The sequence below is a fragment of the Dryobates pubescens genome, chromosome 5 (genome assembly GCF_014839835.1).
Source record: "Dryobates pubescens isolate bDryPub1 chromosome 5, bDryPub1.pri, whole genome shotgun sequence".
Taxonomy (NCBI): domain Eukaryota; kingdom Metazoa; phylum Chordata; class Aves; order Piciformes; family Picidae; genus Dryobates; species Dryobates pubescens.
The window spans coordinates 36,852,840-36,869,200 of NC_071616.1; the positions used below are offsets into that span (position 1 = coordinate 36,852,840).

The window sequence follows — 16,361 nt, forward strand, 5'->3', positions numbered from 1 at the left end:
CAACAAAATACATCAGATGAATTCACAGGGTGATGTGGCCATGTGCTTTTTAAACCTGGAGTTGCAGCATCTGGCTGAAGAAGCCCCTACTCCATGGGCTGCTGGAAGACATGAAAGTACACCCGAAGGACTGCTGTGTGCACGCAGGGTTCCTCCTGTTCTCTCACAGGCATCCAGATACTGCTCTGGGTTTGGATGTCAAGTGAGGTGCACCTTTTGTCTGCTCAAGCTTGCATGATGAAAATGAGTTAAAAAGGGGTACTGCCACAGGATCCAATGCAGGCACACACACCAGTGTACATCTCCTTCCTGTGAGCATCCACCTCTGTCTCCTTGCACACAGGGATGGTGAGAGGTCTTTAGCCCCCCACCAAACTCAGACACTGCTGTGAGCCAGAATGAGCTCACCCCACATATACCATGTTGCTAGGTTGGGACAGAGCCTGAAGTCCTCTGGAAGGATTTGTTCCCTGCCTGAGATGGCCATGGGCAGCAGACTGCAGAGATGTGGCAGAGGACAAGGCCAAGCTGTAGTGTGTGGCTGAAATGGGATTTGTGGGGCCTTTCTCCCTCCTCCCGCTCTGTCTTTCTCGATGCATATAAAGCAATCATTTCAAGACATCCTCGACCTCCGAGTGACCACACAGAGACAGTGTGGGAGGGATGGACGCCTACTCTCAGCTGAAAGAGTGTGTCTCCTGAAAGATCTCTCAAGGCTGAAGGACCTGGAGCTTTTAGGTAGGTCCTTTCCTAGCCTGGACCTGTACAAGGAGGAGGGGATCTGAGAGCTCTGTACCCCGGGCGGAATGGCAAATCAGGCTCTTCCCGTTGCCGTGCCTTTCTCCTGTGAGATGCAATCAGGAGCAGCTGGAGGGCTAGCGGTGCAGATGCAGCTCCAGAACTCCCCAGATGCTGGGGAGCGGCGGTGTATTCCTCCGGCACCCGTGTCTCCTGCTCCGTGCACTGCACATGGAGCTACTTCACCATGCCCGAGAGCTTGCAGCTGCGCGGGAGCCGGAGTTTCGCTGCAGGCCAGGCGGCAAGGCGGGCTCCAGGGGCCGAACGCCGGCTGCCCGGCAAGCAGCGGGCGGGTCTCCCCGGCCAAGCAGGGGTTAAGGCTTCTCTGTTGTAGTTTGTTTCCCTTTGCCAAAGTGGGTGTTACTGGAATGTCTCCTCTCCTAAGGAGGGGGGCCGAGCCGTGTCCTCTGGAGAGGGGGGATGTCAGCATCAAAAAGACACAAAAGGGGGAGGTTTCCAAAAATAAAACCCTCCGTCCCCTCCAGGCGCTGCCAGTGCCAGAGGCAGGCGCGAAGGTGCTCGGAGCTGTCTGCAAGAGTGCGGGAGCTCGCTGGCAGCCCGACGAGCGGGGCTGGCCGCCTTCCTCCTTCTCTTCCTCCTCCTGCGGGGGCCGCTCAGCAGTCCCTGCCCTGCTGCCTGCGCCCCCAGCCCTGGTAGGTGGCAGGTCCCGGCGGAGCGCCGGCACAGGATGGGGCGGTGAGCCTCCGGAGGGCAGAGAGCCGGCAATCCCCGCTGCCCCGTGCCGCCGGATGATGACGGCCGGGCGCTGAGCGCTCCGCGCAGCCCGCATCGACCCTCGCCTCCGGCTGACACCATGCGGGGCGCCGCCGTCAGCCTTCTCCCACTCACCTTTGCAGTTTTCCTGGGCTTCGCCCGTTGTCGGCCGGATTCCGCGGCCAGGCTGGAGCTGGGGAGCTGGGGGGCGGCGCGGCCGCGGGGCCGTGGGGCTGCAAACACGGCGCAGAGTCTGCCCCCGGCGCCCGGACACCCCTCGCCGGCACAGCCCCTCCCCGCCGCCCTCCACGTGGACCGCAGCTCAGCGCCCGCCGCGGGGAGCTCGAGCGGCAGCGATGGCCAGAGGCAGCATCCCGACCGTGGACTGCCCATGCCCCGGGGCCAAGGGAGTGATGCCGGGATCGGGTCCGGCCCAGGGCACAGGAGCAGGCTGGACCACTCCCGCCAGCGGCAGGGCAGCGGGCTGAAAGCCCGGGTCGCGCCCCGAGCGAATGAGCCAAGCGGCAGAGGGAGGATGGCAGGGTAAGTGCTGCGGTCGGGGAGACTATATGCTGGGGGGGGGTGAGGTACGCAGCGTAGGCTCCGGTAGTCCCCGCGCCGGGGATCCGCAGGCGAAGTCACAGGGCCGAGTCCCGTCCGGAGCCCCGTGCTCCATCCCGGAGCATCACCCCGCAGCTCTCTTCCCCTCCCTGCGAGACGCCGCTCAGCCTTCGCTGGGGCAGTGCCGGGGGCGATGTGCGGAGGGTCTGGGGCTCCCTCCCGGCGCTGTCCCGGGCCGCGGTGCGCGCTCTCGTGCCGCGCGCCTGTCCCGCACGTGCTGCGGCCGGTGGCGAGGCCCCGCCCTTGTGCGTGTGTATCCATCCGCCGTGGTGCGCGGCGGCGGGAGAGGCTGAGAGGGCTCGCTTGGCTCCGCGGGACGGAGCTGGGTTGCTGCCACAGTTGCTGCAGGTACCTTGGCCTCTTGGTTCCTTCCTCCCATAGTGGGCCCCTTGTAAGCGCTCTGAGCGGCCGCTTCCCATGGCTTCAGCTGGCTCAGCTGCGGGAGGCTTCCTATGACTTGCCTGGCAGGGCTCCTTCCAACTCCAGTCTCTGGCTGCAGCGCTGTGGAGGTGGAGGAGAGATCATATGGCAAAGCCAGCTGCTCTGCTGTGAGGGAGCCTGCGAGCGGGATCTCTGGCACAGTACTGACGTACCCTTCAGTTCTGGGACCCTTCTTCTGCAGTTCCCCCTCTGCTCCCCGTTACTGGTGCTCCCTGTGATGAGCTCCTCTGCCAGCTGGAAGGGGCTACAGAGCCATCACACACAGGCAGTTTGACCAACTTGTGTGGCAACATATGTCCAGCCTCCACATGATCCTCATCATTGGGATACTGAGGGCAGGCTCTGGGCTTAATGCCCTCTGACATGGGCAGAAATGTCTTTGGCTGATATCAGGTGCGGAGCTTCACTAGCGTATAGAAAGCAGCTCAATCTCTCCCATGCTCACCTCCTTGCAAAATTTAAAGACAGACGTTTCCTTTGGCACTCTGTGCGTGTTCTTTCCACAAATCCCCAGAAGCGATGAACTTTCTCTTCTTTGATTATGTTTGATACATAACAAGTATTTGTCATGGACAGCTAGTCAATGGCAAGTAGGTCCTGAGCAGATTTTGACGTACCCAATTCATTAGCCTTGGTTTGTCAGCCACCCAGAACAAGAGTTGTGGGAAGATCCAATCCTGCTCAGTTGGGTTTGGCCTTTTTGGGCTCGGAAGGATTTTACCTTTTCTACAGTCAGAGTGTTGTAAGCATTGTTTTGGGATCATGTGGCAGTTCAGTTGGATTTGAGTCATCTGAGGCATACCTTGTTTCTTTTCAATTACTACCTTGCATAGTCTCCGCCAACTTTTCAAGCTGCAGCTGCACCCAGTGACAAGAGCTGGCCTGTGCTGCTATTAGGAGCAGGTGAACGTTCTGTCTTAGAAGAGTGCTGAACCTCTTTGCAAGTAGCTTGCTTTCATCCTTTAATCAAGAGTGTAAATGGGGAAGGTTGGTCCAGCACTTACACGCTGTTGACCTGTTATCAGCTAGATTTGGCTCCCTGGGTTATTAGAGAGTGCTGCTGCCACCAAGCTTAGAGAAAGGAAGAGCTGTGACTTGGTGCCATGTGCCCCACACAGTCTGTGCTGCTCTCTCTGTCTCTGTGCTGCCCTGGAAGATGGGGGTTGGGGATACAGGGCTTGCTCCGATCCCCACGAGCTTGAACTCTGGAAAGTGCATATAATGACTTGCAGTAGTGTTCCACCTCTCCTGGTGTCCAAATTGGCACTTTTAAAAGTTCTCTATGACCTACTGTGATTGGAGTTTATGAGAAAGCCTAGCTGTAATAATTGTCCGTGAGTAACCACATGGTGTTAGCCCTCATGGAAAGCCTGCTGCTGCCTCCAGCCATTCGGTGAGACTCCATCCTTCCACCTCATCCATCTTCTTACGCCCCTCACTGTACCGGACACGTTTCCATCCAGGAAACTCTGGGCCCCTAAAAAACTTCATTTCATGATGTTTCATTTTTTTGCCAGGTGGGATATTTTCTGTTCTGCTATTTACACTGCACTCCTACTACTTTCTAATGTGACAGCCTTCATTTTCCCTTACTCAGGTAGCTTTGCAGGCTGCACAAAACCCTGGCACTGTTTATTTATACAGTTACTTTGGCTTAAAGTCTGAACTGTTGTGTGGGCTGCCTTTCCTGATTCCCCAGTCAGAGTTCTCTGCTGGGTACCTCCAGGGACCTTGCACAGTCCTATGGTTGAAAACTCATTCATTAGCAGCTCTGTCCTTTTCAGAATAAATATTTTCTTGTTTGGTTTGATAGAGGCATTCCCCAAATTGAGTTTCTCTCCTGGGGACTGTTTGAGTGTGTCTGCCACTGTGCTTGTATATGATCATGTTGCAGGTGGCAGTCGCTCACACCTTTACATGAATGCATCCAACTGCAAGTCTTGTGAGACCTGGGGTTTTAGTATTTTCTCCTGGAGGCTCACTGTGAGGTGATTTCTGACACCACAGAAAAGAAGGCAGAAAGTTATTGCCTCCTAACACTGAGTGAGGAAAACAATCCATCCCCAGAAATGTCTCTGCTTTCCTGTGCTCTGCTTGACCTGCCTGTTTCCCTGTCCCCCTGTGACTGGAAAGATTTTCTTGCTGCATTTTGTGGGGTTGGGAGCTCTCAAGCCCTGAGGCATGCCAGCTATGGCAGTAGTTGTGGCTGGATGCATCCCTAATTTGAGCTGGCCAGTCCTGCTGCAGGTTCACTGTAGGCATCTCCATCCACCTCTGTGTGCCTCTGGATGTAACTCCTTTCATTCCTCTGCTTCATGGCTAGGAGGGTAGATCCTGGCAATGATCCAGGAGAGAGTCCAATGGAGAGCTACCACGATGTTTAAGGGACTGGAGCTTGTGCCCTATGAGGAGAGGCTGAGAGCCCTGGGGATTTTTAGTCTGGAGAAGAGAAGACTGAGAGGGGGTTTAATAAATGTTTATAAATATCTGAGGGCTGAATGTCAAGAGGGAGGGGACAGGCTCTGCTTAGTTGCACCCTGGGATAGGACAAAGGGTAATGGATATAAACTACAGCACAGGAGGTTCCACCTCAATATGAGGAAAAAGTTCCTCACTGTGAGGGTCACAGAGCACTGGAACAGGCTGCCCAGATTGTTTGTGGATTCTTCTCTGGAGACTTTCAAGACCCATCTGGATGTGTTCCTGTGTAACCTGACCTAAATTCTATGGTCCTACTCTGGCAGGGGAGTTGTACTTGATGATCTTCCAAGGTGCCTTCCAACCCCTAAGATCCTATGATCCCATGATCCTCAGGTGATGTACACAAAATCAAGGGAAGGTAGGTTGTAGGGCAGTAGTCTGGGGAAGTCTCTACTTCTGGTGCATGCCTGGACAATTTTGAAGGGCATGTGAGGCTCCTCAGGTAACAGGCTGGGAGTCCTGCACTTACTCCTTCTGCCTTCCACTTTTCTTTTGTGCATTCTGCACCCCAGTTCTTGTTTTAACTGCTGCTGTGATCCCGTTTGTGGCTGTGTAGTCCTGCTTTACCCGGGCTTTGTGGGATACGGGCTCCTGCTGCAGCGCACAGCACCGCTCGGGAGCAGAGGCAGTTAATGCTGATGTGGACTTGGCAGAGGATTTTCAGTGGCTCATCAATGCCAGCAGCCTTTTGCTAATGTTCTTCCTTGGGTCTGAGTGCAAGTATTTCATATGCATTTGGATGAAGTTCCCTGTCCCGCAGTAGAAAGGCAGACCTGATGATCTAATGGTCCCTTTGGCTTTCTGTGAAGATGCTATAAATGACCTGAATGGAGTCAGCGTATCTGGCAGCACAGAGTGCTGCATGAAGTGCAAAGATGATGTGTATGTTACTGTTGAAATAAATAGTGAAGGGGGGAAAAAAAAGTTTCTACTGAATGCTTTGGAAACAGTATGTCATCATCACTGAGGCTGAGGCTGTGCACATGCTGAAACTATGTGAAGCCATGGTCTTACTACTGTTTGCTAGTTTTCCCTTCCCCCTTGTGCTTGCTACGGTTGCTTGGCTCTGGTTTCAAGACTGCACTGCAAGATCTTGCAGGCTTTTCTCATCCTGGGTACCACTTTGCACAGTGGGCAACCTGTGCCCTCTGGCTGCTGCAGCAGCAAAGCAGGTGATGAAGGACTGGCTTGCTGCAGCTCCTTTGCCCAAGTTGCAGGTTGTGTCAGGGCCACCAATGACACTCAGAGTAGGGAGGCTTCATGGCACTGGCTTCAGTTCTGTGAGCTGGAGTTAGGGACATGTCTACCCCAGAAAAGGTACAGGTTGATGAGTATGCCTCACATCTCCCGCATGCCAAGCACTCACAATGTGCTGAGGACTACACCTGTGCACAGATGATTCATGCTATCTGTAGAGTGAGAAGCAAGCTTGGTTTGCAGTTCCTTACTGCTCCCTGTGCTGTTTGGAGACCTCAGGGTGTATCTGGCACTTGAGGCAGGGGCCAGGATGTGAATACAGTGCCTCACTCTGCATTTTGCCAGAAAGGCAAACCCAAAGGCCCATGTCTGCACTAGTGAGCTATGCCTTAGGCCTTTCTCTGGCACAGTGGCTATTCAGCTGTCTAAGTTATTCAAACCCCTTTCTCTCCAAAAAGTGGAAACTGGCTGTTGCAAATGGTCTCTTGTTGCTTCAATCTGACCTGGGCTGAGAACTATTTTGGAAGGTGCTAAGAAGCCCATGAGCCCTGCAGCATTCTAGTGTTACAGGCAATCAAGTCCAAGTGCCTGGAAATATCCTCAACAATGTTTCATTTCCTAGGAAAGATGTGTCTTAGCTGACCTGGGCCTTGAGAAGGTAAATAAGTTAATTAACCTCTTCCATGGGTATGGAGAGAGAGATAGGAAAAACAGATAGTTTGCCCAAACTTTGCTTTGGTATCACTGGCAGGTCTGGGAATATGACATCCCCCTATGGCATGCCCTAATGTGAGTGCTCAGTGGGACTTCAGCTTGGGAGATATATGTAAGGACATGTGTTCTCTTCTGCTCTGATCTGGAGTCATTTTGAGCTTTTTTCCACCAGAGAGTGCTTCCAACCCCTCTATGTGTCCATCCATCCTCTGGTCTTTTCCACCCCAGGCTGCCCAGGATGAGGACAAGAGTCCTGCTCCTCTCTCCCTGCTTCCAGTTTCAAGGGGTGGGTAAGCATAAGGCAGTCTGGCTGCTCAGCCTTACATAGATGCTGAGTACTTCAAAGTTGTGAGCGTGGCTTTGGCTCATGTCATTGTTAGGTCTGCCAGGGGCATGGTGCATCATGTCACCAAGGAGTTCCCCTTGCTGGACAGTTCTGCCTGCTGCTTTGGAAGCAATGAGAGGTGATCAGGGGCTGCTCAGTGTGTACAGGTAGCTCCCCAGCAGCCACCCATAGAATGGTTACACCAGACTTGACTCAGCCACTTGTTTTGTTCTTCAGAAGCAGTGTGGGATGGAAAGGCTCAGGGCTGGACCTGCCCCACAGGTGGCTCACGCCTGAAGCCACCTCTTTGCCCAAAGTGTTGGCAATAGCACATGCAGCAGGACAAACACAGCTGGGAGCCACCACTCTCTCGAGCAGTGTCCCTCCATGCTGTAAACATGCTGTGCTCCTTGAAGCTTCCAGGATACACTCTGAATTCTTTTTAAGGCAGTGAAAACCACATGGTGTTCAAGCCATGCAAAAGTCAACTAAAGGCTTTAAGTAGAATCAGACGTGCTCAGAATTGAGTCCAGTGCAGCAAATCTCCCACAGCTTTTTTACTACTGCTGATACTCTTGGGGGCCCCATGCTCTGTGAGGTCCCACTTGCTGGGCTTTGATCAGGAAATAGTCGTGGTCCTTCTCTACCCTCAGTTACCGCCTATATGTTGCCATTCCCAAATGCTCACTTCCCATTCTGGAGGTCCTCTTTGCCTCTGTCTTTGCCCCTATTCTCTTCTAAGAGTTTATGGAAGGAATGCACATTCCCTCTGCTTCTCCCTCTGAGGGAAACCCTGCTTAGTTGGTCCCCTCTGCACATGCTGGGCTGTTCTCCCTCGAGGACCATTGCTAGTGCTAGCATCTCCCATCACCCAGAGCTGACAACTCAAGTCTGGAGCTGGCAGAGATGCAGAGTGACTCCATTAAAGAGATGTTTGTGCTGAATCCAGCAAGGGTTTCATGCCTTCAGGAGTGATCTACTCTGCTCAGTCTTGGGCCTCTATTTTAGCCTCATACTTTCCTTTCTACAGCCTCTGGCTTGCTGTTGGCATTGAGAGCAGCTGGCAGCATGCTGTCTCCAGGGCATGTGAGAGATGTAGATAAAACTTGAACTTTAATCCCGTGAAGAACTAAGAGTGTTATTTAAGGCCACAATGGAGTTTCTAGAAATGGTTGTTACTGGGCCTACAAGAAACAATGTCTGATTATGTAAGTTGAGGTGAGAAAGGACAAAGGCTTTGCTTTTGCACAGGCTGGCTGAATGAGACTTGCAAGATGTGCTTCAGCTGTGCCAAGGGAAGAATGAGAGCTGTAACAGTTTAAACAAAGATACTTATGCTGCTGCTGCTGCTGCTGCTTGGAGTGGAGTTCCTGAGCAGACCTTAATTACCTAAAGACCTGCTCCAGCTCAGTGGTTTTCTCTCTTTGCTGATCTGGATGTATTAAAAAAGTTTAAGGCCTTTCATGGGTTCTTATGCAGTAAGTAAAGTTTGCTCTCCTTGGATACTTTCTAGAGATGCTTTAAAGAAGTGACCTGTAGATCTCTTTGGGTTGACAGACAAAAAGCTGAAAATCAGTGCTTCAGCCCAGCCAGAGCAGATGTGAATGGATGCAAGAATTTGGCTTCTGTTTGCAGAGAGTCACACCTAGGAATTTTAAGTGCTTTCTCCTTATAAAAAGCTACCCAAGTTAATAAAATGTTGATCCTGAAGGGCTGGCTAACACTTTACAAATGATGTGGTTTCTCAGACCACTTCCCCTTCCCATGTGGAGCGACTGAATCTCCACAGGCAGCTTCATTCATGAGCACCAGCACAATCCTTGGCACACCTGCTACCCATTGTCTGTGGCTCTCCTAAAACGTGAGCCCCACAGCTTGAGCTCTGGCACTTTTGGAGCCTCCTCTCGTGCTGCGTAGACGCAGGAGTCACGAGGACGCCGGTTCGGAGCAGGATCATCTTCTGACCCTGCTGTGTTCACGTTAAAGTCAATGCAGAAGACAAATGTGCATGTTTCCATGGTTCCTGTAAATTCTGTCGGCAGCTCTGACTACCTTGTTGAGCGCTGGAAATAAACCATACTCCCCATTTCATTTCCAGAGGCTTTCCAGGGCTTTCAGGCTGCCTGGCTGGAACTTTTTATCTTTTGATGACTGCTCACCCATCTACCTAGACATACAAAAATTACCTAATTCCCAAAACCTTCCCTCCGTGCTGAGTAAACAGGCTTTGGAAAGCAACCTGCAGCTTGTTATTCCTTCTCATAACAGACATGTAAATACAAGAGATGACCAGAGAAAGCGGCATTGGCTGCCTGCTTGGGCATTGCAGAGCACCTCTTGGAGGCACAGCATTGTCTCCAATAGCTATATATGTTGGCAGTGTATGTTGCTGGATGTTGGCAGTGTGTGTTGCCAGTGCAGAGGAGGGCAATGAAGCTGGTGAAGGGCCTGGAGAATAAATCTTATGAGGAGCGACTGAGGGAGCTGAGGCTGTTTAGTTTGGAAAAGAAGAGGCTGAGGGGAGACCTCATTGCTCTCTACAATTACCTGAAAGAGAGTCTGGTGCTGGTCTCTTCTCACAGGTAATTAGTGGTAGAACAAGAGGGAATGGCCTCAAGCTACAAATGGGTAGGTTTAGACTGGGCATTAGGAAAACAATTTCCCAGCAAGAGTGGTCAGGCATTGGAATGTGCTGCCCAGGGAGGTGGTCACCAACCCTGGGTGTGTTTAAAGGTGGTATGGATGTGGTGCTTGGGGATATGGTTTAGAGGTGAGCCTTGCAGAGCAGGGTTATCAGTTGGACTTGGTGATCCTGCTGGTCTTTTCCAGCCTGAATGTTTCTGTGATTCTGTGATAAGGGTGACACGAGGAGGATGTCATTTATGTAAAGGCTGTCAAAAGGTTGCTGTGGCAAAGTGCTGGAACGAATTACCATGGAAATTATTTGAGCATTCTGTGATTAGCATAGTACTGTGCAAGTCAGGTAGACACAAATTCCACAGCACCAGAGAGACCCCAGCCCCTGGGGTCGCTGTGCCAGAGGCAGATAACAAATGTGGAACCGGGGTACTCACCAAGGGAGAGCAAGGCAGGGAGCAGCTGATGCCGTCCCTCCCAGGGTAGGTCTGAGCAATGAACAGCAACAGGCAGCAGCAGTTAGGTGGAGAATGAAGTTTTTTGTCTTCAGCTGCAGCAGCTCAGGACATTTGCGGAGGCGAGATGCTATGACCAAAGCTGGAATCAGGCCTGATTTACACCCCAATACCATGAAGTGCTGTGAGATCTTTAATGATCACAGACTGCTGGCCTTCAATTGCTCTCAGGAGGAAAATGGTTCCTCTGAGTGCTGTGCCAGGAACACAGCAGAATGCCAGTTCAAAAAGGAGATACTCCCTGAGGGATGGCTCACACTGCAGCATTCACACAGTCCTTGGGGGTTTCTTTTCCAAGCACTTAAACAACTCAGCCCTTGTCCCATTGGTTTTGATCTCAGCTGCTGGTCCATCTGGAAGGAAATATCAGATGCTGCAGGAAATAATTTTACGGGTGACTCAGAGGTACTGGCTGCAGAGAGACCTCGGCTTCCCCTTCTCCTAACCATGCTGCTTTGTCTCTCTGCTTAGGCCAAATGCCTGCGGCCGGCAGTGTTGCCCAGGGTGGACCACGGCTCCCGGCACAAACCACTGCATCAAACGTGAGTATGACAGTCTCAGCCTGTGCAGGTCTTGTGGTGCACCCCTAAAAAGTGCTCAAGTGACCCTGCACGTGTCCTCTGCACTGTGCCAGGGAAGGAGGCAGACTGTGGGGTGCCCAGAGGCAGCACTGCAGCCTCCTCATGGGGTCAGCTCTCTCTGCCTGCTGGCAAAGTCTGAGCACAATGAATAAATACAGCTTTACTTTACTACTCTTTTTAGTGTCCACCCCAAGCAGGGTCTTCTTGGGGCAGGGCATTGCAACAGCACATTTATGCCAGCTCTCATCATCCTGCTTGGAGCAAAAGGCAGGTCTGTGAAAGTTCCAGCAGGTGTGAACCAGCAGACTGGGGCTGTGCTCACATGGGTGAGCATTGCTGATGCTGAAGGGGAAATCATGGCTGCCAATTATCCGAGTGCTATTAAGGAAAGCAATTAATGGAGTTGGCACTGTGGCTGGGACAGGTGGGGCTTGGAGTGTGGTGCAACATGTGGCATGTATAAAACAGTGGGGGACTGCAGGGCATTCCTGCAGCATGGAAACTGGCCAGGACTCTCCTGCCTGCCTACTGGAGGGTTAACAAGGGCTCTGTTCCTTCAGAGCGCCCTGCCACAGCCTTGTGGGCTGAGATAATTTTGGGCATCAGCACTGGAAGGAAAGGGGTTTGGGCAGGCACCAGTACAATGAATTCCAGAGGCAGCTGCAATGTCATCTCCATCTCCAACAGGTCTGCAACCACAGCCACAGTTCTTGTTCCTAAGCAGTGGATTTACACCTCCCAGCCACCCATGGGCCTTCCCCAGGGCACTGCCTGCCCCACGCACCTGCCTGCTCCCAGGGAGGCGAGGGGCTGCCTGCAGGCAGCGCTCAGGCGTTCTGGGCAGGAGTGTCCTGCCCAAAATAACCAGGAGCATCTGCCTTCACTCAAGTGGCAGCAACTGCCCAGATGTTTAGCAGGGAAAGAGGCTCATCTTTGTTTGCCTCGGGATCTCGCCGCGCCTTGGCCGCGCTGGGGTAATTGCATTAGCAATCAGTGTTTGGGAGCAAGGGGCCAAGGGCTGACTCACCTCCCTTCTCCCTCTCCCCCCTGCAGACAGAAGCCAAACGGTAGAGAGCGTCCTGTGCTGCCAGACAGCGTCTGTAAACAGAGTGTGGGGCCAGCCATGGCAGCATCTTTCTCTCATTAGGGATTTTCATAGGAGCAGTAGATCTGGGCTTGCAGCCACACAGGCTGTCTAGTGACTGCTCAGGTGCTGGGCCCTGCTTCCCAAGCAGGATTCATTAAAATGACCCTGTAAACATGGTGAGGCCCGACAGTGTCTCCCCTGAAGCTGGATGGTAAATCTCAGGCAGGATTTGGGTGGAGACCTGTGATGTGTAAACATCATTTTGATCCCAGCTACCTCCCTCACTGGGTTTTTCTGCTGGAGTTGAAGCTGCTGGGGACGTTCAGCCAAGCTGAACGTTTTTAGAGCTGCCAAGGCAAGTTGGACAGCCCATCCCAGTAATGCTGTTTAATGTCTGATCCCCTAGTCTTTGATGTGGGGCATATCAGGGAAGTTAGCAGGGTTGAAGTGCAGCCAGAGGGAGTCTCTTAGTGTGATGAACCAGGGAAGAAGTTGGCATTCCAATCTTGGGCAGAACTTTGTTTTTAATGAATTTGTGCCTGGTTACAGGAGAGAGGATGGGTCAGATTATTGGCATAATCCATTTCCTATCACCTACTGAACATGGTGATTTCTTCCTTTTCCACCCATGCTTTTCCAGGGACTTTCCTCTTGCAGCATCCCTGCATTTAACTGAACTCAAGCCACGGGCAAGTGTCTCTAGCCTTTTGGTTTGTTCCAGCTTTGAGGACCAAAGTATAATGAATTTTCAGAGTCAGTGACTAGGAAGATGAAAAAGAAAAATCCCTCACCTCAGGACACAGATGTTTCCTTGGAAAGTGGAAGTGAACTAAGGGAGTTTAGGAGCATGATCTTGCTCACATGCAGTTGGCTTGGTTTCTAGCCACCAGGTCATCACAGCACACTGTATAGGGCATCCTGTGGGGCTCCCAGTGTTTTCACACTGGTGGGGACATTAGGAGTCATGAGCTACACCTTATCTTGGGCCCAAGGAGTTCATTTAACCACCTGAGTGTTTAACTTCATCCTGGGGTGAGACTCAGGCCTTTTTGTCCTGGGCTTGATGGAGAAGAAACCTATCCACACAAGCTGTCCAGAAGGCCCCTTGCACAGCCCATATTCTGGGGGCTGCAGGGGCTATAGTGTGCACTTGTAACTTAGCTGGTGCCTGAGTGTGCACTTGTAACTTAGCTGGTGCCTGTTAGCTCATCATTCTTTCCCCTCTGCTTAAGAACAAGTGAATCCTTTTGCTCAGCCTCCTGATACTAGTTCAACAACCTTCATTTTCATCAGGATTACTCACTGTGGTTCTTTGCTGCTTCCCAAGATAGCAACCTGGGCTGGCAATGCTGGGTGCGCCATTTTTCTGACATGGGGATTTCAAAGTTGAAAAGAAACATTTTTAATCAGCATGTTGGGAAGGACTAAATAAATCCATGCACTTTCTAATCTTGTATAAGTGTTTTTTCCAGTTAAGATAGTGGATGAAGGCAGAGGGTGCCAGCCTCAGTTGCTGGCTCTGCAGTGGTTTCACAGCGTGTCTTCAGTCACATTAGCACCTGGGGCTTTTCCACCTCTGCAGGAGGTGACATTCACATGCTTTCCCCTTTTTTGTCTTTCTTCTCTATAGTGACTCTAGGGGGTGTTGAGCCCAGCCTGTTTTTCATTGAAGTTCTGTTTTCCCTCTCTGCATTGCTGTCGATCTGCCTGCCTGTCAGCCTGCACAGATCTCTCCCTTGTGTTCAATTGTCTCTGCCTTCTGAGTGTGCTAACACAGGAGTTTTGAGCCCAGACTGTTTTTCACTGAAGTTCTGTTTTCCCTCTCTGCTCCTGCATTGCTGTTGCTCTGCCTGCCTGTCAGCCTGCACAGATCTCTCCCCTGTGTTCAATTGTCCCTGCCTTCTGAGTGTGCTAACAGCTTTGATTTAGAACTGAGGTTACATAACTGCTCTGCATCAACAAGCAAACTTTTCCATGAGAAAGTGAACTAAATCACCCCAGGGGCACAAGTCCTTCAGCATTTCCCCAGTTTTCCTGTGGACACCTAGCTGGATGGACAGGTTCCCCCACATTAAAATGGGGCTGAGCAGGAGCTGCTTACAGTGAAGACCTGCACCCCTCTCCTAGACCTAGAATATGTGTAGAACAGCAGGGACACAGTAATTGAATGCCACATTGCAATGTCATTGCTCAGTCCTGGACTGAGTGTGCCTGTGAAGTGATAGGAAGCTGGACTTGGTGGCCTTCACCTCTCACAGTCTTGCCTGCCTGGCCTAGGTAGGTGGTCAGACATGCTGCAGTCATCCCCGCAGGATGACCTTGCAAAGAGGACTTAATTCATGCACTGAAGACCAGTCAGCACCAAACTTGATCTGTGAGGGCTAGATGCTCTCAAACAAACTAGCATCACTACTAATGATGCCTCAGCAGTGTTGTAAATCTCACCCTTTTATTAAGAGTTTTCAGATGACTCTTGGCTTTCCTTAAAGCCCCAGCTCCTGAAGCAGGTGATTACATGAGACTGTAGTGAGAAGAAATGACTGGCAGTGATCTTGACAGAGATTGTTTATAGCCCCCACATCTGAGGAGAGACATCTCAGAGTAACCCCTGGACTCAGAAACCAGAAAACAAAGAGAAAAAGTCTGTATCTATATCTATATCTATATCTATATCTATATCTATATCTATATCTATATCTATATCTATATCTATATCTATATCTATATCTATATCTATATCTATATCTATATCTATATCTATATCTATATATTTATATCTATGTCTATTTTTCCTTTTTAATTTAAATTGGGTTTTTTTTACCATCTTATTTCTTCTTCCAGTTTTATGGGGTTTGGGGCCTGCCTGGTGATTTCACACTCTTGGCCTTGGCAGTACTTCCACTGAACCATCTGCTCTCCCTGCTTTGCATAGCTGGACTGAGTGAAAAAAAAATTAACCTCTTTTAAGTTCTTCCTGAGTCTGCAAAGGCAACTGGGAAGGGATTCATTGTAGAGCCGAAATAGTTCAGCTAGGGCAGCTCCCCACCCATCCTGCATGAAGGCAGCAGAAGACTAATCCTGTTCCCTTCTTCCTCTTCTCTATATGAGCTGGTTTAGGTGTTTTCTTAGAGTGCCTTGCCAGTTTTCACTGCTGTACTGCTGAAGGGCCACAGTCTAACGTGACTATGAACATTGTTAGTGGGAAAGGCTGTGAGAACTGCTGTGATCCCAGGTCCTGGTGTCACGGCTCTGCAGTATTTCAGCACATGAAGTAGTTGTTTACAATGGCAGGCTTCCTGGTCCTGTGCTATTTGTTAAAACAGGCATTTATTGGGAGATAACAGTAGGGACTGGCAGCCTGTTTAAATCACAGCTGAGTTTTGTATTATAAATTAGAACTTTTGGAGTTCCCAGAGGTGGTTAGTTCCTGCCTGACTAGGACCTTGTCTCTGTTCCAGAGTCTGCAGTGGTGGCTGATTTATATTACTGGGGAATTGCTTGAAAACCTTTGGCTTTAACCTGCACAGCCCTGCCTGACTTGAGTTCTTCCTTTCATTGATATCTCCCTCTCTTTCTGAGTGTTAACATGGCAATAAAGGTCAGATGAAGCATTTCAGCTAGCATGTCTAAGATCTAGTTAGAAAAAGCTGATGGAAGTCCAGTTTTGGGGTGAGGGGAGGATAAGGGGGGCTATACTGCTGAGAGAGGACCTCAGAGTCAGCACTAGGACTTCCCTTACTTGGTGACAGTGGGATGATGTGTGGATGGCACACAAGGCTACAGCTCTCTCAATGCTTCTCTCAGAAGTAGTGTTTTTATAGGTGTGCTTGGATCTCACTGGGATGGACAGCAGATCCAGAGAGGGAGGGATACCCTTGTGAAAGCCCAGCAGCTGTGTGTGAAGGTGGTGGGATGTCAGATGCTCCTGTAGCCTCCCTGTCACAGTTCTGGGGAGGAAGCCCTCAGCAGAAGTAGTGGCTGCATGCTTCAACCCATCCACAGGGTTTTCACATGGCTGGAGGTAAATGTTCACCTTGTGTTGCCCAGTGAGGTTTTATTACCCTTCAACCAGCCAGCCCTTTCCTTCTTTGAAGGACAACATTGTTTTCAGGGGCCTTTCCAATCACTCTTGCCCAGGGCAATGAAGCTGGTCCTACCCGAGTGAGCGGTGGTGTCCTGGCTTTTGCTGGCTGGGCTGTGAACTCGATTTGGCATCTGTTGACTTGGGAAGTGTTAGAGTCTGGCATATA

At 51.1% G+C, this 16,361-nt stretch overlaps 1 protein-coding gene across 1 annotated transcript in view; it reads left to right on the forward strand.

Moving 5' to 3' along the window:
• Nucleotides 1–985: 985 nt before the first annotated feature.
• LTBP2 (latent transforming growth factor beta binding protein 2) overlaps nucleotides 986–16,361 on the forward strand; it is a 77,713-nt gene continuing 62,337 nt past the window's right edge. Inside the window, exons 1-4 of the mRNA XM_054162187.1 lie at nucleotides 986–1,091; nucleotides 1,284–1,451; nucleotides 1,500–2,055; nucleotides 10,915–10,985. Of these exons, the coding sequence (XP_054018162.1) occupies nucleotides 986–1,091; nucleotides 1,284–1,451; nucleotides 1,500–2,055; nucleotides 10,915–10,985 (901 nt within the window). The remainder of the gene's footprint in view (nucleotides 1,092–1,283; nucleotides 1,452–1,499; nucleotides 2,056–10,914; nucleotides 10,986–16,361) is intronic.